Below are 25,410 nucleotides of genomic sequence, written 5' to 3' on the forward strand. Positions count from 1 at the left end.
AGGTTTATTTCTGGATTCTCAGCTCTACCTCATTGATCTATAAGGCCACCCGCATGCTGGTACCACACTGCCCACACGCACACTGCCACTTCTCTCTCTCCTTTTGACACCGCGTTCCTTTATTATTTACACAGGACACTTAGTCATGCCGGAGAATCCCCCTGGCTGAACCTCAAGGCGTTTAGAAAGCTGCTTTCTTGCACTTGGTCCATAATGGCACCAGCAACACCTCTTTCCGACTCATCTGTTTTTTGTTGTTATTTTTTTGTTGCTCATGCTTTGGCGTCAAACCAACCAGCCTCAAGCCTTCGGTGGAGAGAAGTGCAGGGGACCCCTCTGCCTGGGGAAGCCTGCAATGTCCTGGGGCCCCACGCTTCCCCATGTGCTTCTTCCCAGGTTAGCAATGGGGGTCGTAGGGGTCACCTGGATTTCTTGGGCTTTTTCAAATGTCCGAATATCCCCAAATGTCTAGTTTCCTGGAACTCATTAAGCCTTAGGCAAGGTCCTGACACCGTGCTTCGGGCATGACTTTAGGACCTGGTGTGAGGAGGTGGGAAGGCACGGCCCTTGCACACAGCATGTCCGGGACCCACCGGGTCCCCAGCCCTGAGGCCCTGACTCTGAGCCCTGACTGCAAACTCCCCGCCCCCTCAGTAGGAGTGAGCCAGGGCCTGTGGAGCCAAGCCTTTCCTGCCCTACCAGGATTCGCTGTGCTCCGGTAATTGCAAAATGTGTGATCCCAGGGCCATCGCTTCTGGCTCCCAAGGTCTGAAAAGCAGACCAATTAGCTATGGGGTGGAAACCAGCCAAAGAGTAATTTCCAGTAGATTCGGGTGTGGCCTGATTGTGCTTCTGCTCCTCTCTCATCAGCTGGTGCGTGCTGCAGAGGCACTGGTAAGGATCATTGGAATGGATATGACGTTAACCTTACCACTGTCCATAAGAATGCTTCAAAAGGAGGGTTTATCATGGGTGTAAAATATCACATTGCCTGCTTCTATCATAATTGACTTAACCATTTCCTCCAGAAAGACTGGGATCCCTTCAGAGGACCCAGCATTAAGCTTCTAATGTATCTCTTTGGGTGAAGATCTGTGTCCCCAGCATCAGTGACCAGCACTATACTCACACCGGATCTGCCCAAACGACGACAGTCCACAGACAGCTCCCATCACCGAAGGGTCACGGCCAGGACACGGCAAGGATGACCTGGGGTGCGGCCTGGCCCTCAGTTCTGGTTCTTCTGTAAAATCCACAAAGCCTAATAGAAAAGGAGAATTCTGGAGCCACAGAAAAAGGGTTTTTCCAGTGGGATGTGTTAGGATTCAACACTTCAAGTAGAACAACTTACTTGCAATGTCATTCCTGAAAGAAGCCAAAGAGGAAATCCCCCTCAGACACAAGCTGTTTGTGTTTATTTGGAAACTGAGAAATTGCCAGGTGAGACCACACGAATCCACCCAGGTGCCAGGGTCTGGACGAGTCAACACTGGATGCTCAGAATGAACGGAAGAGCAGAGTCAGCCTGGAAGGTTCTCTGTGCGGCCAGAAGACTCCCTGGAGCCTCATGCGCGGGCTGAAGGTTCGATGGCAGAAACTTCACGGTTACTGCCCATTTTTTCCCTGTCTCTCAGCTCTCTGGGCGGCCTCTGCAGGGAGCCGCTCTACTCATCCTCCCAGGCTCAGGACCCCCGCATCACCGCCAGGGCAGGTGGCCCTCTCCTGACGCGCCCTACACCTACAGATGCCCTCCTCCCCGCCCATCCCCTTCACTGGTATGAGACCGTATCCCCGTGAAAGTGTGAGTGTCCCTGTACATGGGCAGCGTGTGTTCACACGTATTTTAGTTAATATGAGTGGCATTGGGTTCTCTTCTTCCTTGCCACCACGCAGCCCGTGTTGTTCCCGGGCGGGTATGGCGCGTCGATCCTCAGGCCTCTGTCGGGTGGGAGCCGAGACAACCAAAACCACCAGACGAAGCAGACACCTGGGCAGGTTTGCCGGGCGCTGGCCTGTCGAGAGTCCGAGCAAACGTTACCCACGTTATCGTTGTGTTTCATTCACAAGGAGTTATTCGCCTTGAGACACAGACGATGTTAGATGTCCCCGCTCTGGTTTATTATGAACCCCGCATTAAGGCCGGGAGGTATTTAAACCCAGACATTTTAGGACTCCTCTTTGGACCCCACAACATCTCTGGACGGGGGGGCGGGTCACACAGCCCTGGAAAGATCCATCCAAAGATCCTGGAAAGATCCAGGTGTCCAGGCCACACAGGCTCCTGCCGTCTCACCCCACAGCACACGTTCACCGGCCTCCTCCCTCTGTCTGGCAGGGCCCTGCCGAGGCCGGGGCCGTCACCCTCCCCACCGGGCCACCCAGGGCTCCCCACGCAGGCCCCATGGGTCCCGGCGGCCCTCCTCCCTCCTGCAGGTGAGCCCCTGGCTCATTCTTCCCTGGCCCTCGGGGCTAAATGGCAGGTCAGGCCGCTGTGCCCTTTCCAAGCCTCCAAAATGCGACACGCTCCTTGTGCCAGGACAGGTCATCAGCCTTAAAACTACAGAGGTTTTCCAGATGTAAAAGAGGTCAAGCTCTTAAGAACAGTAACGTCTGGTTCTGCTCCCAGAAGGAGAAAAATACCTCTCACCGTCTCCTCACCAGCCATGAGCCCACTCTGCCCCTACCCCTCAAGGGTGAACAGAATTACTTAAATAAAACACCCACAAAACCAAAATCTTCCATCTTTCAGCCGGCATCCCACGACACTGAGAGTTAACTGAGCGCTTACCGCGTCCTAGGTGCTTTGCCAGGCACCTGATTGAAACAATCTCATTTTATCTTCACAAGGACGCTGCGAGGGACGGTAAAAGTCTCTCCGTCCTCCACGTGAGGGATGTGAGACTTCAGAAGAAGGGAACTTGCTCCGAGTCTGAGACTGCTGTCAGTCCTCTGGGCTGAATGGACTTTTATGACCCGGTGCCTTCTAGAAGACTGCATCCCGTCTGCAAAGCACGACTCAGTATGCAAGCTAGGCCTTGCTGAGCTATTCTAGCACATACGGCCTGCCCCTCCCAGGGGATGTGTTCCAAACCTGGCTCCGCCAAAGCTCCAGAAATTCATCCTGTCGTGTCTTGTGCCGTGCTGGCCTCCCTGCCTTCCTGGGGATGAGCACAGCCCTGTCCTTTTGCATAAAAGGCTTACAGAAAGTTCAGCCCCGAGAAAAGCCATCTCCTGCTTCTCCTCCTCTCACTTCCTGGGAGTCCTTTCTCTCTGATGATAGAACCACTCCTTTTTTTTTTTAATATTTTATTTATTTATTCAGAGAGAGAGAGAGAGGCAGAGACACAGGCAGAGGGAGAAGCAGGCTCCATGCAGGAAGCCCGATGCGGGACTCGATCCCGGGTCTCCAGGATCAGACCCTGGGCTGAAGGTGGCGCTAAACCGCTGAGCCGCCCGGGCTGCCCAGATGGTAGAACCCCTCCTGAAGGGAAGGCCCAGCAGTGGGTATCACAAACTGCCCCCTTATGCTCACGCACACCCCCACGACAGACTCCCAGATGCCGTGAGGTCTTCCACTGGCCAGGTTCGACTTTGACTCTGGGTTCTCAGTCTTTCTTTTGAGGCCAAACTAGTTTGCAGCTCTGGCCCCCGTGGCCCCGTGGCGGGGTTAACCTGCAGAAGCCGGGAGCATCACTCACCCGCGTGTTTCCATCCACAGCGAATCCGTTCCGAAGGGCGGACTCGGGGGTCGGCTTGCAGAGGCAACAGTGGCGCCTGTCCTCACCTCGGGAAGGCCACTGACTGGGGACCAACGGCCTCGACCGCAGGGAAAGCGTTTGCATCAACTGCCCCTCTTAGCACAAGAGTTCCTCACGCTGTAGGTCAGGAAGCAATTGTTCCAGCGTGACCCACGAAGAAACTGAGGCTCTTTGACTTCTTAAAATCAGAAAATGTTTTTTGTTTTTTCTGTTTTGTTTTTTTGTTTTTTGGGAAATGTTAATACAGTCGCAGGAGCTTGGTGCTGCAGCAGCCGCGGAGGCCAGGCCAGGTAACTGCAGAGGGGGCCCGGTGCGGGGGCAGGGACTGTGGGCCCCGCTCTCCCGAGGGGGGATCCTGGCGTGGACGTGCCCCTCTCCTCTGAGCTCCTTCAGAGAAGTGGGCAGGGCCCAGGCAGGGGACTACACGCCCATTCCCACAACCAGGCCACCTGCTGGACCACGTCAACAGGGTTTTCAAGTGTCCAAAACAAAATAACCCGGTGACAAGCCCACTGGGTGCTGTCACAATTCCAGAAGGAGCACCTGAATGTCCATCAGACCCTTTTTTTTTTTTTTTGCAAGAGGTCCCCTCATCCGTGGGGGACATGGTGAGGTCTCTGGGGACTCCTAATCCCCCCGGCCAAGCTGATCGTGCCAGGAGACCCCGGCTGGTGTCTGCCCCTCCGCAGCCATCAGGAGGCAGATGCCCTCCTGTCCTCGATCAGAGCCCCGACTGGGCACCCCTAGGGTGCCTGGCCTCCTCCGTGTGCTGGCCTCAGCCCCAGCTTCGCCCTCACCCGGTCTCCTCTCCCCTAAGCGGCTACCCTGGGCAGCCCAACGCCCCGCACCACACGCAGACCGCAGGCTCCCGGGGGCAGGCGGAGGGCTCCCTCCACCGCCAGGTCTCCGCTCCTCCTGGGCTGGTCCCCCGCGGCTGGCGGGCAGGCCCAGGACACTGGGTGAGAAGCTGGAGGGAGGTGGCCACCTCTGGGTGGGCCGGGCGGGGCCAGTTCGGGACGCTGCCAGGAGGGAAGCCCTTAAAGCCTAGCACCTCCTACCACCCATGCCGACAGTTCAAAATAAAAATAACTGAAAACTGCAAACACGTACAACACAATCCAGGGTTCCAGCAAACCCTGTTTTCCCATAACAGGCCATTTAATGCCTTTTTTTTTTAATTTCAAATTTCAGGGGATCCCTGGGTGGCTCAGCGGTTTAACGCCTGCCTTTGGCCCAGGGCCCCGGGATCGAGTCCCACTTCAGGTTCCTGGCATGGAGCCTGCTTCTCCCTCCTCCTGAGTCTCTGCCCTCACCCCCCCCCCACCCCGTCTATCATGAATAAATAAATCTTTAAAAAATTTTTTCAAATTTCAAACTTTTCCCCTCCCAGTTGTTGGAGACATGAGCAGACGTTTGATGTGCCCGCCGGGCAATGCACACAGGCTTGGGGAGGGAGGCAGGTGAGGCCGAGTGTGGGCCCAGGGGTCTGGAGCCTGCGGGGGAAGAAAGGACTGGGCGGAGACAGCCGTGGGAGGGGAGAGGGATCCCGAGCTCGCAGAGGGGCCGGGCCTGGGGGGCTGCGGCTGGCCGGGGGGGTCCACGCAGATGAGGTGGCCGTGGTGGCCCCGGCCATACCTCAGTGGGATGGGGGCCTCCGCAAGGCCACCAGAGCCTCCTCCCCGCTGTGCTGACCTGGGCTTTGAGCCAGCCACGCTGGGTTCCACAAAAGTCACTGTCACTCAGTCTCGGGGAAGCTTGGGACCAGCATACTAAAGCCCCAAGCAGGCCCAGGCCAAGGGCAGATCCCCACAGGAAAGCAGGAGAGAAAAAAAAAAAAAAAAAGATGACTCACCAAGAGGCAAGTGGCAGTCCCGGGGACATGTGAGGCTAGGAGAGGCACTTCCCCGCGGCCGCTGCCGGGCCTCCAGGACCTAGTTAGGTGACTGCATTGCCCCCGGCCTCGGGGAGGAAGGGACATAAACCCAAAGTCGTGCCATTCAGTGGTATTAATTACACTCATGAATGTTGTGCAGCTGTCACCACTATTTTCAAAACATTTCAACACCCGAAATAGAAACTCTGTACCCATTAAGCAATAACTCCCCAGTGCCCCTACCCAGAACCTAGTAGCCTCCACTCTACTTTCTGTCCCCTTGAGGTTGCCTAGTCTCTTTTTTTTTTTTTAAGATTTTTATTTATTTGAGAGAGGGAGAGAAAGCATAAGCTGGGGAAGCGGCAGAGGGAGAGGGAGAAGCAGGCCTCCCGCCGGGTGGAGGTCGCGCTGAGGGGCTCCATCCCTGGACCCCCAGATCATGACCCGAGCGGGAGGCCGATGCTTAAGGACTGAGCCAGCCTGCGCCCTGCGTTAGCCTATCCTAGACAGCTCGTGCAAGCGGGGTCATACGGCGTCTGTCCTTCTGTGCCTGGTGTCTGGCTTTTTTTCACGTGGCATAATGTCCTGCAAAGTTGATCCATTCAAAGTTGCAGCATGTGTCAGAAGCTCTGCTCTTCTTCCAGGCTGGCTAATATTCCACTGTAGTAGAGACCGGGCTTGGCTCAGCCGAGCAGGTGTCGGTGCACACCTGGGGTGCTTGGGGGTGCTCCACCTTTGGGTCCCCGTGGATGACGCTGCCGGGAACGTGGGTGTGCAAGTGTCTGCGGGGGACTCGCTTTCCCTCCTCTCGAGTATAGGCCCCGAAGTGGACGACCCAGATGCGCGGGGTCCCACGTTCAGCTGAGGTCAGCTGAGGAACGGCTGCCCCATTAGCCGCCTCTCTGCTTGCTGGTAACGTTCTGCTTCAAGAGGCTAAGTTCCTTGGGCAACGTTCTTCTTCTTCTTCTTCTTCTTCTTCTTTTTTTTTTTTTTAATATTTTTAAAATTATTTATTCATGACGGAGAGAGAGGAAGGGAGAGAAGCAGGCTCCACGCAGGGAGCCGGACGCGGGACCCGATCCCGGGTCTCCAGGGTCACCCCGGGCCGCAGGTGGCGCTAACCCGCTGGGCCACCGGGGGCCCCGCTCTTAGAGCTCTTCCCTAAACGAGCCCGAGGAACCGGAGGGCCTGAAGTATTCCGGAAACCAAATAAACTCAGACAGTGGAGCGGCGTGGGTCGGCGGGAGGCCCAGGAAAGGCCCGGCCCGCGTGCACGTGCTGCCACCTTCCGTCCCGAGGCCGCCGCCGCCGCCGGGAAGGCGCCCCCGGGGGGAGAGCAGGGGCTGCCCCACGGGTCCCCGCCCCGCCTGCCCCCCCGCGACAGGGGCCGCGCGGGACCCGGCCGGGTGCGCGCCCAGGCTGGAGGCTGGAGGCTGGAGGCTGGAGGCTGGAGGCTCCGCGCGGGGAGCCCGGGCCTGCGCAGGCGCCCACGGCCGCCAGGGGGCGCAGGGGAGCGCCGCCACCTGCGCGGCCACCTGCGCGCCACCTGCCCGCCGCTCCTCCCCGGTCCTGCGCGCCCGCCCGAGGGGGTCCGCAAGCAGGGGTCTCGGCGCGGGGCTGGGGACACCTGGGGCGTGGGGAAGGGAGCCTGAGGGGCTCGGCCACCCCCGACCCGCAGACTGGAATGTGGACCACACCCAGTTGTCACTGTGGCCCTACGCGGAGTGTCCCCTCCTCAAACTTCGTGCCTGTTTCTCTCAGGGGCCACGGGCTCGTGGAGAACGGGAGCATCAGGCACCTGTGCCCCACGCAGAGAGGGCGCACACGCTCCGTGTCCCCCAGATGCCCCACACCGAGGGCTGGGCGCTCAGAAAAGGTGGATGGAAGGAAGGAAGGGAGGGAGGGAGGGAGGGAGGGAGGGAGGGAGGGAGGGAGGGAGGAAGGGAGGAAGGGAGGAAGGAAGGAAGGAAGGAAGGAAGGAAGGAAGGAAGGAAGGAAGGAAGGAAGGAAGGAAGGAAGGAAGGAAGGAAGGAAGGAAATGCATTTGCTCCCACATGGTGTGGAGAGAAATGAACTGGGAGCCTGGCCCCAAGACTCTGCTATCAACACTGCCACGGATCCATGCAGTCAACCCACAGGCTTCATTAGTTCCCAAGGAGTCCAGGCCCAGGGACGCTCCAGTGGTTGGTCCCTTTTAAATTTATTTTAAGGAAAATGCCAGCAGAACAAACGGCCAGAATTGGGGGCTTTGGGCCATAATGCAAAATGTGATGTATGTAAATATGAATACTTACATAAATAAAGATATATTGGAAGATAAGGTAGCAAAGAATATAGCTTTTAAGTTTTATTAAAAGCTTATTAAATTTCATCAAATTCTGGTTATTATACTGTTACTACAAAGGAATTTCCTTGTTTCTAGAAAGTACACACCTAAGTGTTTAATAAAAGCGGCATGGAGCTGCAGATGACTCAAATAGTTCAGAAAAAAGTAGTTTTTGCAAGAATTATATAATAGAAGAAAAAAGTTCATGGAAAAAAATCAGTACACAGATTTTTTGTTGTTGTTGTTCTGTATCAGGACATGATACAGAAGGAAGGACTATTTGACAGTCTGTTGGGGGTTCCAGTAGGAATCTAGTCCTGGTGGTGGGAGGGATGGGGTTGGTGCTGGATGTGGGCTTCGGGTGCATCTATGACCCTGGAGGCCAGTGGAAACCTACATCCAGGACAGGCTGCCAGAGGGATGGGAGAGAGGTGCAGTCTCATGAGGGCCAAGGCTTAGGGGCTGTCTGCCTGTGGGAAAGAAGGTCGTAGGCTAGGCAAAGCCCCAAATGGCCCAGAGCTGGAGTGTGGGATGGGGGTGAATTGAACGGACTCAAAGGCTCAGGTTGGCTGCAGAATTGGCACCTCATTTACCCACAATCCCTAGGAGGAAATAAGGTTTCGAGAGAGCAGAGGTGCCATCTGGCTCAGCGGTTCTCTCAATGACCACATCTGTGCCAGTCACCATACTGGGCCTGTTCCAGTTCTTTTCTGATGTTTTTCAAACTCCAAGGCAAGGGGAGAGATCCTGCTCTCCTCTCTGGTCAAGAAGAGACTAAAGATGTAAGCCTGGACTTACTGAAGGCTGTGGGTTGGGCGTGTGGGGATACCTGGTCTGAATGAGAAGGGGGCAGAGGATAAACCATTCTACATGATACCTTCCAGAAAACTTGACAGAGGTTGGGAACCTAAAAGCCACAAATTTGCTGGTTTTATTCATGTTGATACACAAACCTGTAGAGAGTCTTGCATATTTAGGCAAGAAAATGTATCTGGAAATGTTCACTGCAGCATTATTTGTAAAAATAAAAAATCGTAGATAGAAAGGGAGTGGGCAGGGGGTAGGGGTGACTGGGTGATGGGCACTGAGGGGGGCACTTGATGGGATGAGCACTGGTGTTATGCTATATGTTGGCAAATTGAACTCCAATAAAATTTTTTTTTAATAAAAAATAAAAAATAAGAAATCGTCCGTTAACCAGAAAATGGATAAAATGTGGTAGCAGCCTCCTCGTACTCTAGCTCTTGTACTGCTGCCTCTCACACTGAACAGGGCTAGGCTGCAAAAATACATTGTGGAAATGACATCGTGTGACTTCCAAAGCTAAGTGATAAAAGGCATTGTGACTTGCACCTTGCTCTCTCTTGAATCACTTGTTCTGAGAGAAAGCCAGCCGCCATGTCACAAGGACACTCCAGCAGTCCCCCCGAGACATCCATGTGGCAAGGGGCTGAGGTCTCCTGACGTCACCATGCCAGTGATTTGAGTCATCTTGGAAGCAGGCCCTCCAGCCCCAGTCAAGCCCTCAGATACTACAGCCCCACGCCAACATCTTTAATGCTATTCTCCAGCCAGAAGAGGGGCATTTGTTAACAAATACAAATGTTATATAATCATACAGTGAAATTTTAATCTATTTTTTATTTATTAAAGAGAGAAAGAGTGAGCATGGTGGGGAGGGGCAGAGGGAGGAGAGAATCTCGAGCAGCCTCCCCGCTGAGCACAGAGCCTGAAGTGGGGCTTGATCCCACGACCTGAGCCAAAACCAAGAGTCAGACACCCAACTAACTGTGCCCTGTAGATGCCCATTTTTGACTTTAAACATTTTATTTTTTATAAACAAGCTCTACACCCGATATGGAGCTCAAACACACAACACTGAGATCCAGAGCTGTACACGGAGTTGTGACTGAGCCGGCCCGGCACCCCTAGTCCGCTTCTCTTCAAAAAGGAGTTAAATAACCACATCACAGAATGCTACTGAGCTCTGAGAATCTATGTGAGCTTTATGTATTGGGTACAACGCAGGCACTCAATATGCTTACTGCTGTCTTAGATTTCGTTTCCTTCCCTTGGATTTCCGGTCAGATTTCCCTCATTTGATAAACAGGTATTTTTTCCTAGTTTGAATATTGTCACATATTCTCATCTGGTAAGACAAGTCCATCTGTTCTCACAGTATAAGCTGGGGAAAAAAAGCCCATCTCCTCTCCAGGACTGGCCCAAACCTATCTGCATGCAGGGGTCACAGGAGGTGAGCTTGCCTTAGTGACCTCTACTCCACCTTCCAAGGACCCAACTCGGAGTGATGGGGTCTACTAAGGCACTAATGAAGTAGAACTTACAAAGAAAATGCCAACCAGAGTTCCTGGCACCTCTACCCAGCAACCCTAGGGTCTCAGCAAGATTTTATTTTGGTGTCTGGGTGAAAGAACTTTTTTTTTTTTTTTCAAGTGACCATGCTAATCCATAGATTTATATAATCATGAGCATTATCCCTAGGGATAAAATTGACCAGCTCCTCCACTCCTACCGGACAAAGTATATACTCCTTGACTTCTGAAAAGCAGGGGGGAAAAGTTCACATTAACACCAAGGACTGCTGCCAGGGCAGCCATCACTTCACCCACCACTTGCCAAGTTGCTTAAATTACTGGCTTATCCAAAATACAGGGAACTTTTCTGTGCCTGCAAGTCTAGTGGAGCATATATTTAAATATCAAAGAAACCAGTGAAATTCAAAGACACTGGAATTAAATGAGGAAAGAAAAGTTGTAAGCCCCAGCTAGACCAAGTCAGTTCAGTACCCCACATTCTGGTGAGAACCAGCCCCTTGCCCCCCACCCCGCCCCCCGGATTCTGGGGTCTGTTTCCGAGCTAATATCCAGGGTGAACTGTTGGCATTGAAACACACCTGAAAGCTAAGAAGCTAATAAGCAGGGCCAACATTGAAGAGACCGGGAACAAAACAACAAAAAAAAGACATTTGTTGGCAGTCTTATTATTTATTCCCCACATCAATTTCTCATCTCATACCACTTCTTCACAGATCTGAAGTGTCAACTACTGCCTTTCCCCATCCCAAAGGATTTCAGATTTAGGCAAGTCCGCAAATGGCTTTAGACTTAGGCAGGTCCGCAAATACTGCACCTTATACAGTGGTTCTGTGTGGCCAAGGGGGTTTCAGGCTATCCTTTGAGAGCCTGGCACAGAACAAGGTCCCCTTTCACTTGACCCTCCTTTGCTAACACAAGGCTGTTTGGCTGGGCCCAGCACCCCATGGGGCAAATGTTCAGGCCAAGAATAGTCTTCATTCTTCCTGTGAAGCTTTGAAAGACTTCTAAAGAACACAGGAAATTGTCAACCCTTATTTTCTGCTGAAAACGGCTGACACTAAACTTTGAACATTCTATGGATTATTCCAAATCATGGGAACCAATTTGCTCGAAAAGAAGCAATTTTTTCAGCCATGTCAGAGATGAGATACTCTGATAAACCATCTCAGCATTACTTGCAAAGAATGACATATTTTATAACTCCCATTACTGACACTGTAAAAAACAAAACAAAAAAACAAAACAAAAAACAAAAAACAAAAAAAAACAAAAAAACACCCTGCTTTTCACCAAAATTGATTTCCATGGTATGGCCTATTGTTAAAACATACTTCACTTTGTAACCTCAAAAAGCTTTCCGTGTCTACAAATAAGCAGCTCTAGAGACTTACCAAAGCACCATGCAAACTTACTAAATATGCACCATCACTTAAAGTTGGGGAAAACCAATACTTCGTCGTGGGCCTAGCATCACTGGCGCCAAGGATAAGCTCTCAAGGTCCAGATACCTTCACACGTGCAGTCAGACTGTAATCTTCACTCTGAACCAACAAGGAAGACATGGGCCCTAATTTATAGCTCAGGAAGCAAATGCTCAGAAAGGAAAAGTAATGTGCCCAATTCACACAGAGATGGGATTTGAACATAGGGGATTAGCTTGTTCAGAGTTTTCCAGGACACACCAGGTGGTCACATGGCATAAGACTGAAGCACACAAACCCTGGTGTCATCACCAAGACTGGTTCAAACTCTAGCTCTGCCAGTTATTTAGGTAAGTCACTGAACACCTTCAAACCCGTTTCCAGGTCTGTAAAAGGATGATTCTGGTGTCTATTAAGGGTTAAATGAAGATAATGCACAACTAGTTAACTTACCATCTGGAACATAGTTAAGTGTTCAATACATGGATAATTATTATTATAAAGGAGTAGGGAAAATGTCCTGAATGAAACACAGGGACTTTTTTACATTTGCAAGCTTTTTATTAGAAAGGACTTCAATTTACTGGAGTGGCAGACAATAATTGTTCCTTTTGCATCAAATAGGATACCACAGCAGTCTTCACTAAGACATCTTTGGGGAGTCAACAAAAATTACTAATGATCTATATATACTACCTAGATCAATGTCTTCCAAAGTGGAATGAGCTAGATAATTTAATTCACTGGGGCTTGAGAAGAGTGCTACACTTTTTTCCTTCCACTTAAAAATTGTTTCATAATATTCACAGTAACATAGTAGTAGTACATGCATACAATTTATTATACAATTGTTAATATGGATACATGCTGAAAAATATTTAATAAGGAAACAGAATAAAGTTTGGATAGTGATCTAGATGACTTGCTAAGTCAACATTCTGCTCTTGCTACAGTATCAAGCCATCTTATACTCTTTGCTCTTTCTTTTTTCTCACCTACTATGCACTGACCTCCACATTCCTAGGTCAGCTTCTCCAAGAGGATAAAAGGCACGAGAGGTGGGGAAAGGGGATGGTGGTGCTCACAATGTGCAGATGGTGGCGTGACAGCAAACTAATGAGTCTGAGATGCAGGAACCTCTATGTATCTTCAAGCTTTCAAGAGTATGACCTAAGCTACATAGAAATAAGCCATATGTTCCATCAATTCATCTATCAACTTCCCTGATTAGTTGTGAACTTGATAACGAGACCAGCAGATCTCATTCCACTAGGTGGCAGTAAAGCCCTATTGCTGCGGTGCCCAAACCAGTTACTGGGATTCGTCCTGACAATCCTGCACACTTAGATAGTGGTTACCAAGTTACTTCAATCACTTTATGCTTCTGGACAATGGAGACTGGGCATTGCTTGTTTTGCCATTTACAAACTGGCCTTTCCTTATGCTTTCCTGAATGTTACATGTATTATGAATGATCATATAGCAGTTCTCAGAAATCCATAGGCCATATAGCAAAAGTAGCCCTCAATATGCTTGAAAAGCCAGGAGGAGGAGGAGGAGGGAGGAGGGAGGAGGGAGGAGGAAGAAAGAAGAAGAAGAAAAGAAAGAAGAAGAAAGAAGAAAGAAAAGAAGAAAGAAGAAAGAAGAAAGAAGAAGGAGAAGGAGAAGGAGAAAAGAGAAGAGAAAAGAGAAAAGAGAAGAAAAAAGCCTGGAGTCAACAGTCATGAGACCCAGGAAGTTTGCATAGGTCCCCGTCAGATTCAAGTAAAACCTTAGGTATGACATGGATGAGAATCTGTGCAAGTTTTTATTAGGGTAGTAGAATAAAGGTGATTTACAAACTTACCACAATATACAGGATTTTTAAATGGTTAACTATGAGGATCTATTTCTAGGAGTAATACTTCACTAATTAGGTAATCTCTATAAAGTTTTCCATTTTGCATTCTCCATATTCAATTGGTTAACTCCCTAAAACCAAAACTTTCTGGTTACAGGTGTGTTAACCCAACCTCTCTCTTAACATAAGAACCAAAGCAAAACAACAACAACAACAACAACAACAACAACAACAAAAACACCCTGCATATTTTACCTAGTTATTCTGGAACACCTGCTTCTAGTCTTGGACTAACAGGCAATTTATTTTTAAAAAGCCATTCCTATCATGTTATGTTCTCCATACTATTAGAAGGCATTTTAGGATTAACAAAACTTTTCCAAGACAATTTTTAGTGATGGCCATCAAATAAGAGTAAATGTTTACTATGGTATTACCAAATCATGTTTTTAATGCCTTATGAGATCTACTTTAAATATAGCAACCTGGAGTGAACTTACATATAAAGTCAAGATACTGAACATGAATAATCTAGGTTTTACATTTTAGATCTGTATATCTTTGAAAAGCAATAAGGATCTTTCAAGCATACGAACTTATTTAAATCCTTCAGCCTATGAAGCCAACAAAAATAAGAATTAGCAGTTACTTCCTTCTGCTTGGGATCATTAATTTTAAAAAGTAACAAACATGGTGAAGCTAAGGTAATGAATTGGGTTGCATTAATTACACTTAAAATGCCATAAAGCATTATGTTAAAATGTACATCATTTGACCTAGTGAAATTATACTTCTGTAAGATGATTCAGTTTCCAGGGACTTGAGAGTTTACCTAATATGAATGAGTTGGGATTTTTCTCAGAGGAATAACAAATTAACGAGATAGTACGCGTAGAGATACTGTATATCTCATAAATTAGAAACCAATACATAACCATTTCAAATGAAATAAACATGCAAAAGATGAGTTACAATTGTGGAGGATGCAAATTCATGATAAAAAGTTTCTTCCCATATTCTAGCCTTGTATATTAGCCGTAGAATATTTAAGAGCCCACACTCTATTACATCACAACATTGTTTATTATGTGAATTTTTTACAATACAAACAAAAAAAATACAGAAATGCAATATATGAATACAGCTAAATGCAGAATGGTGACTTTTTTTTCTTTTCAAGAGGCCATGATTCCCATTTCTAGTAAAATAAAGAGACGGCACATAGGTAGAAATAGGTTGGTCGTTAGCTTCACAATTTTGCCTAGAAATGATCTATAAATGCATTTTTCCCCCTGCTACTTACCATAAAGTGTAAAAAGGGAATTAAAGGAAAGTTTCCTTTTTGGTTCCTACCATATGAAAGATGCTATATTCTATTTTAGCAGGGCCAATATATGGAAAATACCTAAATAAAATGTTATTACAAAAATGAAGCAGTAATGAGATTCTGGCTAAAGAGGGCACTAAATGAGAATAACATATATTTAAAGAATCCAAAACAAACAAATAAACAAAAAAAGGTTGTTATAAAAAAGCTCTAGGTGCATTGTAAGCATATAGGATTTTTTTTCCATGTGTATTTTTAAACAATGGAAGTGTCAAAAAATAGGGTCAACTGTGTTAGACTAAATTACATTATTGTATACGCTGCACTGAATGGAACCTTTGTATTATAATTATCATAGAGAAGCATAGTTTGCATCATATTATGGCAATTTATCCTCAATGAAAACCTTCCAGAGTCCTTTTATTTTTGGAATATCCTGTAAACAATCCAACCACCAGAACATGATTGTACAACAGTAAAATGTTTTCTTGCATTAAATTGAAGACATCTGTTTAATAAAAAAAAAAAAAAAAGAAAGAAAGAAAATGTAGGAAAGGTACTTAGAGCTGTTAGTTTCTAAGTACATAACACCCTAGACAATTCAAGGCATCTTAATCTCCATCAAGAACAAAAAAATAATAATAATTTTTGTCATGCTGTTAAATCCATCATTAAGGATAAAACTGGTGCAAATTGGTCAAACGGATCCAACAAACACTGATGTCCAAGCTGGCATATTGGCAACTAATACGTAACTGGTGGTCAATAGAGGATTTAAAAGATCTTCCCTTTCTTCTTGTTCTTTTCCAAGGTTCTAAATAGTTAAAGGAAAATAATCAAAATGAGTAGCCATGTTATAAATATAAACATTACAGACAACATATGATAGCAATGGCTAATCCAACTACAACTATGTTTTAGTTCTTCAAACACTACTATTTTTATTTAAAATATTAAAAGGGGCACCTGAGTGGCTCAGCTGGTTAAAGCGTCAGACTCTTGATTTCGGCTCAGGTCATGCATGATCTCAGGGTCTTGAGATCAAGTCCCCGCATCTGGCTCCGGGCAGGGTGTGGAGCATGGTTAAGATTCTCTTTCTCCTTCTGCCCCCCTCCCCCTCCACCCGACTCTCTTTCTCAAAAATAAATAAATACATACATACATAAAATTTAAAGAAATAAAAAAATTGTATGATTTAGATGAATAATGAGGACAATGCAAATCTGTATTAAGACAATCAAATACTTGACCAAATTTCAGGATAAACCGTAAAAATGACAAAAACCCATTTTTAACATATGAGAACAATTCTTCCCAAATGAAACAGTACAAATTAAAAAAAGATCAACTGACATCAGTATCCTTTTCTTTTACTACCATTTGCATTCTGAATTATGTTTGCTTTAATCAATGCATTTTCCTCTTTGCTGGGGAAAAGTTTAATAGGACGAGTCTTATAGAACAAATATCTGGGCAGCCCCAGGTGGCTCAGCGGTTTGGTGCCGCCTTCGGCCCAGGGCGTGATCCTGGAAATCCAGGATCGAGTTCCATGTCAGGCTCCCTACAGGGAGCCTGCTTCTCCCTCTGCCTGTGTCTGTGCCCCCTCTCTGTGTCTGTCATGAATACATAGATAAAATCTTTTAAAAATATATTAAAAAACAAACAAACAAATATCTAACCCTGGAAATATTTAACAGTGAGGGTAAACTGTAGCATTCTTACAAAGATACAACTTTTCGGTTTTCCATGGGACTAACAAGGAAAAGAACAAAGGCAAGGTACAAATATTATTGACTTTGTGTAAATTAACAAGTAACTGATCAGTTGTATTTGGAATCAGATATCCAAAATTTTATCTTAAGGGTTTTATCCTAAAGAATGAATTCAACATCTAATAATACCCCTAAAATGTATAAAAGATCTTTGTAGCAGTGTTTTCTATGCTTGCCAATGATCAAACACAATTGTTAAGTCCAACAACCGAGGGAAGGAGATAAGCAATTGATTATAGTGAGTCAACTGGGGAGAATGCCATGAAGCTATGAAATTATAATTGTGAAGACTGTTAACTCATGGAAAATGTTAGTAATGAAAAGAAATACTGTTAAAGTAGATAGACTGCATCCATCTATATAAAAATATTCATCCATGAAATTAATTGTGCTTGTGTGATAATGAGTAAAGTTTTCTAAAATGTTAATGTTTTTAAAATAAATAAGACAATAATTCCTTAAAACATTTAATACATACATTTCATAGGAATCTGATATTAATTACCTGGAAGAGTTCTGTTGTTCTAAAATACGTTGTTGGGCTTCCCAGTTTGCTTTCTCATCTTCAAACTGACGACGTTTTTCCTCTAATTCTTTGTGCTGTGCTTCCAAATTCTTTTTCATTTGCTCATGGCGCCTTTGGAGCTAAATCACAGCACAATATATAAAATAAAACCGTTTGAGAAACCAGGAGCAGAAGTTTGTTTCACCCACACATCCTAATGTTAAAAGTATAAGCACTGAGTTCTTGTACCACCTAGAATGCACTGTCTAGGATTTCTCCTCCTCTAGGACTTGCCACCCAAAAGGCCAGTGACCAAGAGAATAATCTTGGGAAATGGGAGGAAAACATGCAATAAGTTTATAGTTGTATTGCACTTTACAATGGACATATCCTATCTTATTTATCATTTCATTTTTCATTACTCATAAGCATGCAGAAACAAGGCAAGGAAGGCATCACTGTCCTCACTGTATAGATACACAGTTTATTACATCACTTGCTCAAGATCATCAGCCAGAAAATTGAAGAACCAGGATTTGAACCAGTCTCCTAATTTCAAGTTTAGAAAGCTAAGACAAGTAGAAAAGAAAGCAGGTAGATAAAGACTTAAAGAGCTCCAAGACCACAGTAAGCTTCCCTGATTTGTATGAAGCAGTGGTTTCTCAAATGCTAAGTCTTCATATAAATCACCAGGAGTGTTTGTTCAAAATATACAGAACCCTGGACCTCATCCAGACATACTGAATTAGAACCTTTGACTGTTAAGACTAGAAATCTGCATTTTCAACAAGCCCCAGTGATTCCAATGCAGGTGTTTTTCCTACATTGAGAATTAATGCTGTAAAGAATGCTGGTTGAGAAGTAGAAACACTCATGCAAAGTAACTGCAGAAACAAAGAGCTTATCTAATGGTTCATTAAATAGTTTCATTTAGGCACTAGTCAATCTGTTTCTAAAGAAAATAATCACACGAGTAAAAAAAAAACCAGATTGAATCTAAATACACTTAATATCTAAAAACTATTCAAAACCTTCAGATTCCCAGGAATAGTGTAATGATCATAATACTGATTCAGTGGGATCCCTGCGTGGCGCAGCGGTTTGGCGCTTGCCTTTGGCCCAGGGCGTGATCCTGGAGACCCAGGATCGAATCCCACCGTCGGGCTCCCGGTGCATGGAGCCTGCTTCTCCCTCTGCCTACGTCTTTGCCTCTCTCTCTCTCTCTCTCTCTGTGTGACTATCATAAATAAATAAAAATTAAAAAAATAATAATAATAATAATACTGATTCAGTGAGTTAACATCTTGAATTTGGATTATAATAAAATTTTGCACATAATTTGTTTTCTCAATTATTTTGTAAACCAAAGAGTGACTTCATATTTATTCCTACTGCAAATATTACATGCAATTCCTACAAAACTAAACCATCTAAGATAAATTTAAGCAAATATGAGTCAAATCTGAGATATCATCTTCCTGACTATAGCAATTAAGTTACAAAAAAAATCAGAAAATAGGAACACAGAAAAATGTGCCTCGTTATTTAAAAAAAATGCAAGGGAATCATAAACATACAATTCATAATAGCTACCTCGGAGAAAGAAAAAGAGAAGTACCATAGGAAAGAGGCACACAGGGGCTTACATAAACTAATGAGGTCTTATTTTTTAAGCTGAGTAGTAAGTTCACAGGTGTTCATCATTCTTCATCTGTATATTTATAAGTATCTTTTGTGCTAACTGCATGTAGGTAAAGGTACAAGTCACAAGCTTTCTCAAGGAACCCTTGGGGTTAGACGTCTCCCAAAATTCAGACTTTTTCAGATTTTAGAAAGGCAGCATTACTTAGAAAGGTGTATATACTACATTTACAAAACACCTCCTGGGCTGTCTAGAGTAGCATTGACCTTAGCATCAAACACATCACTACTTTTTACGGCAAATTTTATAAATAGTCATATTAAGTGGAATAAAACTATTAGCTCAATGTCCGGTTTTGCTGTTTTCGAGCTTGTTAGGATTTAGGATTTGAAACTGTGGATACATGATTTTGCACTTGTCCAGTGATTAACAGTGAACTTTAAAAGAGTTAAGTGGATGCAACTTACAACTATATGCAGCACTGACCAAATTAATTTATCCTTCCTCCCATGTAAAAAAAAAAGGGAGATAGACAGTAATATCTACCTCATGAGGTTATAGTGTAGATTTAATGACACAATACATTAAAGATGCTTATTAGTACAATACTGTGCTGCTGGTTATTTAGCAGCTGTGTCCTACCTAAACAACCATTTCTAGAACTAATGAACTTGAGAAAAAACTGTATTAAGCAAGGTTAAATAGGTTTTTTCCCCTATATATTTATATACTTATATGGCGACAGTATTAGGAGAAACTTGGCCAGATCTCTTTAAAGGTTCTTTCAATGCTAAGATTTCATCCTTCAAAGAATAAAGTTCCTCAAAACTCTGTTTTCACCACATTCAGAGAAATCATAAAAACCCTGGAAAGGTTTTTCAGCTACTGTTTCATAATTATTTGTTTATAATATTTACTCTTAAGAACAGGTTATAAAATACATCTAAAGCAAATGCAAATTCAACTACTTTTAGATTTTCAACAAAATCTAAGTGTGGAGGTAATAATACGGGCTCGTTTCTGTTTTTTATTCCCCTTCTGTTACGGATTTTTCGGATTATTTACTAGTTCTTGAAAGAACAGAAACTCAAATAGAGTTAATAATAAAAGGTTGGTAAATAAAAAGACTAAGCTTAATCTCCAAAATGTCATCTTATAACAGATGCTAAAGATGCTATTCCTGGCAGTGCTTTGCAGTCTCAAACTAGAAGGAACTATTCCATATCTCTGCTGAATTAAGCTTATGACAAATGTAATAACAAAGTGGTTGTTTTATTTCTTTTTTAGTAAGAGATCACATGTAATGTCTAATAATTTAAGAGTAATCTAATGTGGAATATAAACATTTCTTCAAAATTACTCAATATTTTACTCTCTTCATGCATGCCATTTAGCGGATTTAGTCAAAGAGGGTTTCAGTCTTTTATGCAGTAATTATAAAAGCAATGAGATTAACCATAGGGTGTAAAGAAAATAAATCTGAATCCCTTTTTAATATATTTAGATACACGTATTAGTGGAGCCTCATATACAGAAGGGTCTCACTGAATTTTAAGGTTGTCATTTTAAAAATATTTCATATTAGTATCTATCAAACCAACTATTACTTGATAGATTCTCATGTTAGGGTTTTCCTCTACCTTTCACTTCTTGAAGGAGGTGTAAGGAAATGTCTTCAAGGTCTTTTTTTTCCGTTTTTTTTTTTTTTTTTTTTTTAATTTATCTATTCATTATAGACAGAGAGAGAGAGAGAGAGAGAGAGAGGCAGGCAGAGACACAGGAGGAGGGAGAAGCAGGCTCCACGCTGGGAGCCCGACACGGGACTCGATCCTGGGACTCCAGGATCGCACCCTGGGCCAAAGGCAGGTGCCAAACTGCTAAGCCACCCAGGGATCCCCTTCAAGGTCTTTTTGATTAATAGAAACTAAATATATACCTCAACATCTACAGGGATTCCAAGGTAGTAGATAAGCTTGCTGGGATGTTTTGTCACTATTCTACCCATTTTCTAACACTGGCAATTACTCTGACACTTTATTACAAATAAGCCCAACTCATTTAGAAGAATATCACATTTCTTCATTTTCTCCCCTTTGGCTGTGTATAATTATCCTGACAAGCCATTAGTTCAGTTAAAGTTCTTTCTTTCATTCTCTCATTCATACGCAAGTAACTCTGGGTTATTATTATTATACTAGTACTAGTTGTTATTCTTCTATTCACTCAAAACTCTGATCTTTACTTTTCTCACATTGAATATATGGAGTAGCTTAGAATTTCATTTCTCACAGTTTGCACATTAAAACTGATAATTCATTATAAGTATTTGGTCTTCCTTCCAAGTAGATATATGTCTAAACATTTACATATTGAAGTATATATGATTATAAAACAAAGCACTTCCTTTTATTTCTCCATTTTACTACATTAGGGTATTATATTAAACTTGAAAAAAAATATGTGTAAAAAGGTTTTTTATCTATACTATTAAAGATATTATTTTAAAATGAAATAACGTGTCTGTAAGATGTGAAAATGGTAGGCTAATTACCTCAGCTTCTGAATCCTTCAGTTTCTGAACTTTTTCTTTGACCTTCATCTCAAACACCTGTTCCATCTCCATCTCCATCTTCTTCATCTTAGCTACATGCTCCCTTCTTTCTTCTTCCATTTGTGCAAGAGGACTCCTGTTGTGAACATTAATAAATAATCATCAATCTAAAAATGAACATATACTACAAAACTCTGAAAAAGTTATAAAAACAAAGATCTATATGTCATTACTAAATTCTTACACCATCTTAAATGACAGAGCACAGAGTTGAAGTTTTATGTAATGCATTAAAAATTCTTTAGAAGCTTCACATTTACAAAATATTTATAATCTAGAATTTCCTTCCATGAAGTTTTGTATTTAAACTTGAATCTCAAAATAAATAAATAAATAAAATAAACTTGAATCTCTAATGAATAATTATTATGAAACTAGATTAAAAAACAGCAGGATGTTTCTCTTATCCTAGTGCCTATCAAATCATTTTTTTTTAATTTTAATTTATTTATGATAGTCACACACAGAGAGAGAGAGGCAGAGACACAGGCAGAGGGAGAAGCAGGCTCCATGCACCGGGAGCCCGACGTGGGACTCGATCCCGGGTCTCCAGGATGGCGCCCTGGCCAAAGGCAGGAGCTAAACCGCTGCGCCACCCAGGGATCCCGTGCCTATCAAATCTAAAGATGACACATAAACTAGAAGGAAAATGAAAAAGGAAACATCCCCAAATTATAGTCACAAAATGGAAAATGAGAAGAAAATTATTTAATTTTATAGTTTAAAATTTTAATGTCAAAAAAGGAACTGAGCTAATGATGTTAATATATGTAGAATATTTTCAGTTCTATAAATTTCTAAGTGTTATAATCTCTTCTATGACAACTACTGACATCACAATTATAAGTTAATTAACACTAATTCAAACTTATTTTAGTAACTGAATTACCATATTGGAAATGACTGCCAGTCAATTTCTAGAACACTTTTCTCTTTTTTTGTTTGTTTTTTTAATTTTAATTTTTATTTATTTATGATAGTCACACAGAGAGAAAGAGAGAGGCAGAGACACAGGCAGAGGGAGAAGCAGGCTCCATGCACCGGGAGCCCGACGTGGGATTCGATCCTGGGTCTCCAGGATCGCGCCCTGGGCCAAAGGCAAGCGCCAAACCACTGCACCACCCAGGGATCCCTAGAACATTTTTCACTTAGGTATGTAGAGTATTTCTAGGGCACTTATGGTAAATTCACTGATCATGAAAATTCATTCCATTTAATTAAAATATTTCACTGTCTTAATTTTTTGTCTTATTTTAAAAAGAAGTTTGGTGATAAAACATATACAAAGATGATACATATGAGAGAGAATTAGAAGCAAAATACCTTGGTAATTATTTTTGAAATGCCAGGAAACAGACGCAACCATAGTTAAATGGAAGTATTTCATTCTACTGACATTAAAGCCCACAGGCTCAAATCTCTGCACAATTCTGATGAAAATTTTCATGTTGGAAAATACTGTAAATGAGTTTTATCTTAAGGCTAGTATTTTTATAGATACAAGTGAATGCAAAATATCAATAACTCACTACAGTCCCAGAGAGGAAAGAAACATGTACTGTGTGACTTTGAGACTCTCTGAAAACTATTTAACACACAGGACAACTTAAGAGAGACAGGCTCTCTTCTTACTTGATAAAACATGTTTACTTGCCTCCACATAACCAGGCTTTTAACCACTGAATTTCACTTTTTAAATTGGTGAATTTTATCTCAGTAAAGCACTTCAAGAAATTAAATCATGGCTTACAAAAACAAGTTCAAGATCAGGCCTTGGATTTCACCTATAACGTTAGGGTTAGTCAGTTTAATCATGATATGACACACTTTGACTATAGCAGTCGTCTTCTTTCTGAAGGAGGCTGAGTACTTTTACAGCAATCTTCTTCCCTCTCAAGGAGGACAAAAGAGTCAGATGGAATATATTCAAAAGAGCAATAGGATAGAACATTGGCTACTGATTTTTCTTAGGAAAAAGGGAGGAGGAAGACATAAAGTACTGCTGTGATCAAGATGTTTTTGCAATAAGTATAAATTCAAATAAAATGTTAACTAAAGGATATTTCTTCACCAAAAGTAAACTTACAAACCTGCAGTATATTTTAACCATCAGAAGTTCTGATACTAAACCAAATATTCACTTAGAACAAAAACCTGCATTCAAAAAGTGAAGTCAATTGAAATAAAATTTTAAGTGTAAATATCATTATTTCATTAAAAGTTAGGGCCCTTCCTGATAATATAGTTCTCATCTCTATGGCAGGTGTTTTTAACATAGGGGCCTCTGATCTCTTTGGGCAGGGTGCCAATGAATCCAGTGAAATGGCAAACCAAATGCGTGTGTCCATGCAAACATTTTTGGTGAGAGGCTCCAAAGCTTTTGTTAGATTTTCAGAGTCTGTAAACCTCACTTCTCCCACCCAAAACATTTTAGATTCTAGAAAAGAAACAATATTTTTTAGTTGACAGTCTTAACTGAATATGTATGTTTAAGCAAGAGAGATTAGCCTACAGTATTGCTGCAATTTGAAAACATACCTTGAAACTATAAATATATTAAATAAATTAGAAACTGAGTGATTTTAAAGTGACATATATATTCTTACTTATAATAACCCAACTATAAAATGCTCAATTTTATCCTTAGAAGGAAGAGGGCAATTCACGTAAATTTAAAGAATTTATCATATAATCTGTACATGAAAAGGCTACCAACTAACCAAAAGCAAACAGCGTCATCTCTGATTTTTTTTTAAAGATTTTATTTATTTATTCATGAGAGACAGAGAGAGAGAGAGAGAGACAGAGAGAGAGACAGAGAGAGAGAGACAGGCAGAGGGAGAAGTAGGCTCCATGCAGGGAGCCCAACGCAGGACTTGATCCCAGGTCCCCAGGATCACACCCTGGGTCGAAGGCGGCGCTAAATCACTGAGCCACCCGGGCTGCCTGTCATCTCTGACTTTTATTTAAATAACTCGAGGAGGAAAATAGAAGATTCCAGACAAACATGCCATGCTTTGAAATTTGCTTTTAAATTCAAAATTTAAATATTAAAAATCTCTACATCCTAAAGCTGCTTATGTCTTTGGAAAAACAAATACCACTTACATGCTTTCAACTGTGTAATGTCTAAAAGAACAAAAGATAGAAACTTAGAACACTTACAGTAAACCACACTAAAAGCAACAAAGGCAAATTCAGAGGTTTCACCATAAGTAAGTACCCTGAAACTTAAGTTCATGACAAAATCTGTTAAAGCTAATTTCTTTCCCAAAATTCTGTTAGTAATTACTATACCAAATCATTATGAAAATAAACATGCTGTGCAATTATGTTCTGACAGTCTGCTTGAATTTCTAGACCTATTTAAATATGTGTACTTTCAAAAAATTTTTGCAATACTTCTATTGAGATACTTTAAAGTTTTCCAGCCTTGTAAAAATACTTGACTTCTGACCAAATGAAATGATATTTAGTGTTATTTAAAAAGTTCATATATATATCTAACATGGATTTTTGAAGCACCTCATCAGTAAAAATGATCTTTCAAATCTCTTTAATTTTTAAATTAGCACCTCATTTCTAGTCATCTTTATTAACGTGATATTTAGAAAACTGTAATACAAAATTGTGCTTACAATGTAGAAAACACAAGAAGGAGGATCACTTTTTCATCACATTAAGAATTTTTTTTCCAAATAAAACCTTTTTTAGATGGCTGGAAAAGCGATTTAAATTATATTATAGCCTAGCTGCTTTTTAATGGAAACTCTTCTTTACATACATAGATATGCTAAAGCTTATACCCTTAAACTTGTCAGAGAAATTTAAAGTAACTTGGCCAAAGAAATGAAAAGGCCTGGTAAAAGATTAAAAAGAAAAAAAATGGTGTAACATAACCTGCATGTCTTGCTACATACACAAAGATTTAATGTAACTCCTTCTAGGGATCTCTTTAAAGGGTTATACCTCCTGAAAGTCACCAGTTGACTCACCCTT

The 25,410-nt window shown here is 43.0% G+C and overlaps 1 protein-coding gene across 4 annotated transcripts in view; it reads right to left on the reverse strand.

The window, feature by feature from the left end:
- Positions 1–14,618: 14,618 nt before the first annotated feature.
- SEPTIN7 (septin 7) overlaps positions 14,619–25,410 on the reverse strand; it is a 118,046-nt gene continuing 107,254 nt past the window's right edge. For all 4 annotated transcript variants that reach the window (XM_072783502.1, XM_072783501.1, XM_072783500.1 and 1 more), the window contains 3 exons: positions 21,352–21,487; positions 17,159–17,298; positions 14,619–15,695 (listed from right to left, as the gene is read on the reverse strand). In XM_072783502.1, the coding sequence (XP_072639603.1) occupies positions 15,656–15,695; positions 17,159–17,298; positions 21,352–21,487 (316 nt within the window). In that variant the 3' untranslated portion in view covers positions 14,619–15,655. The remainder of the gene's footprint in view (positions 15,696–17,158; positions 17,299–21,351; positions 21,488–25,410) is intronic.

The sequence above is a fragment of the Canis lupus genome, chromosome 18, assembly GCF_048164855.1.
Source record: "Canis lupus baileyi chromosome 18, mCanLup2.hap1, whole genome shotgun sequence".
NCBI classification, from domain to species: domain Eukaryota; kingdom Metazoa; phylum Chordata; class Mammalia; order Carnivora; family Canidae; genus Canis; species Canis lupus.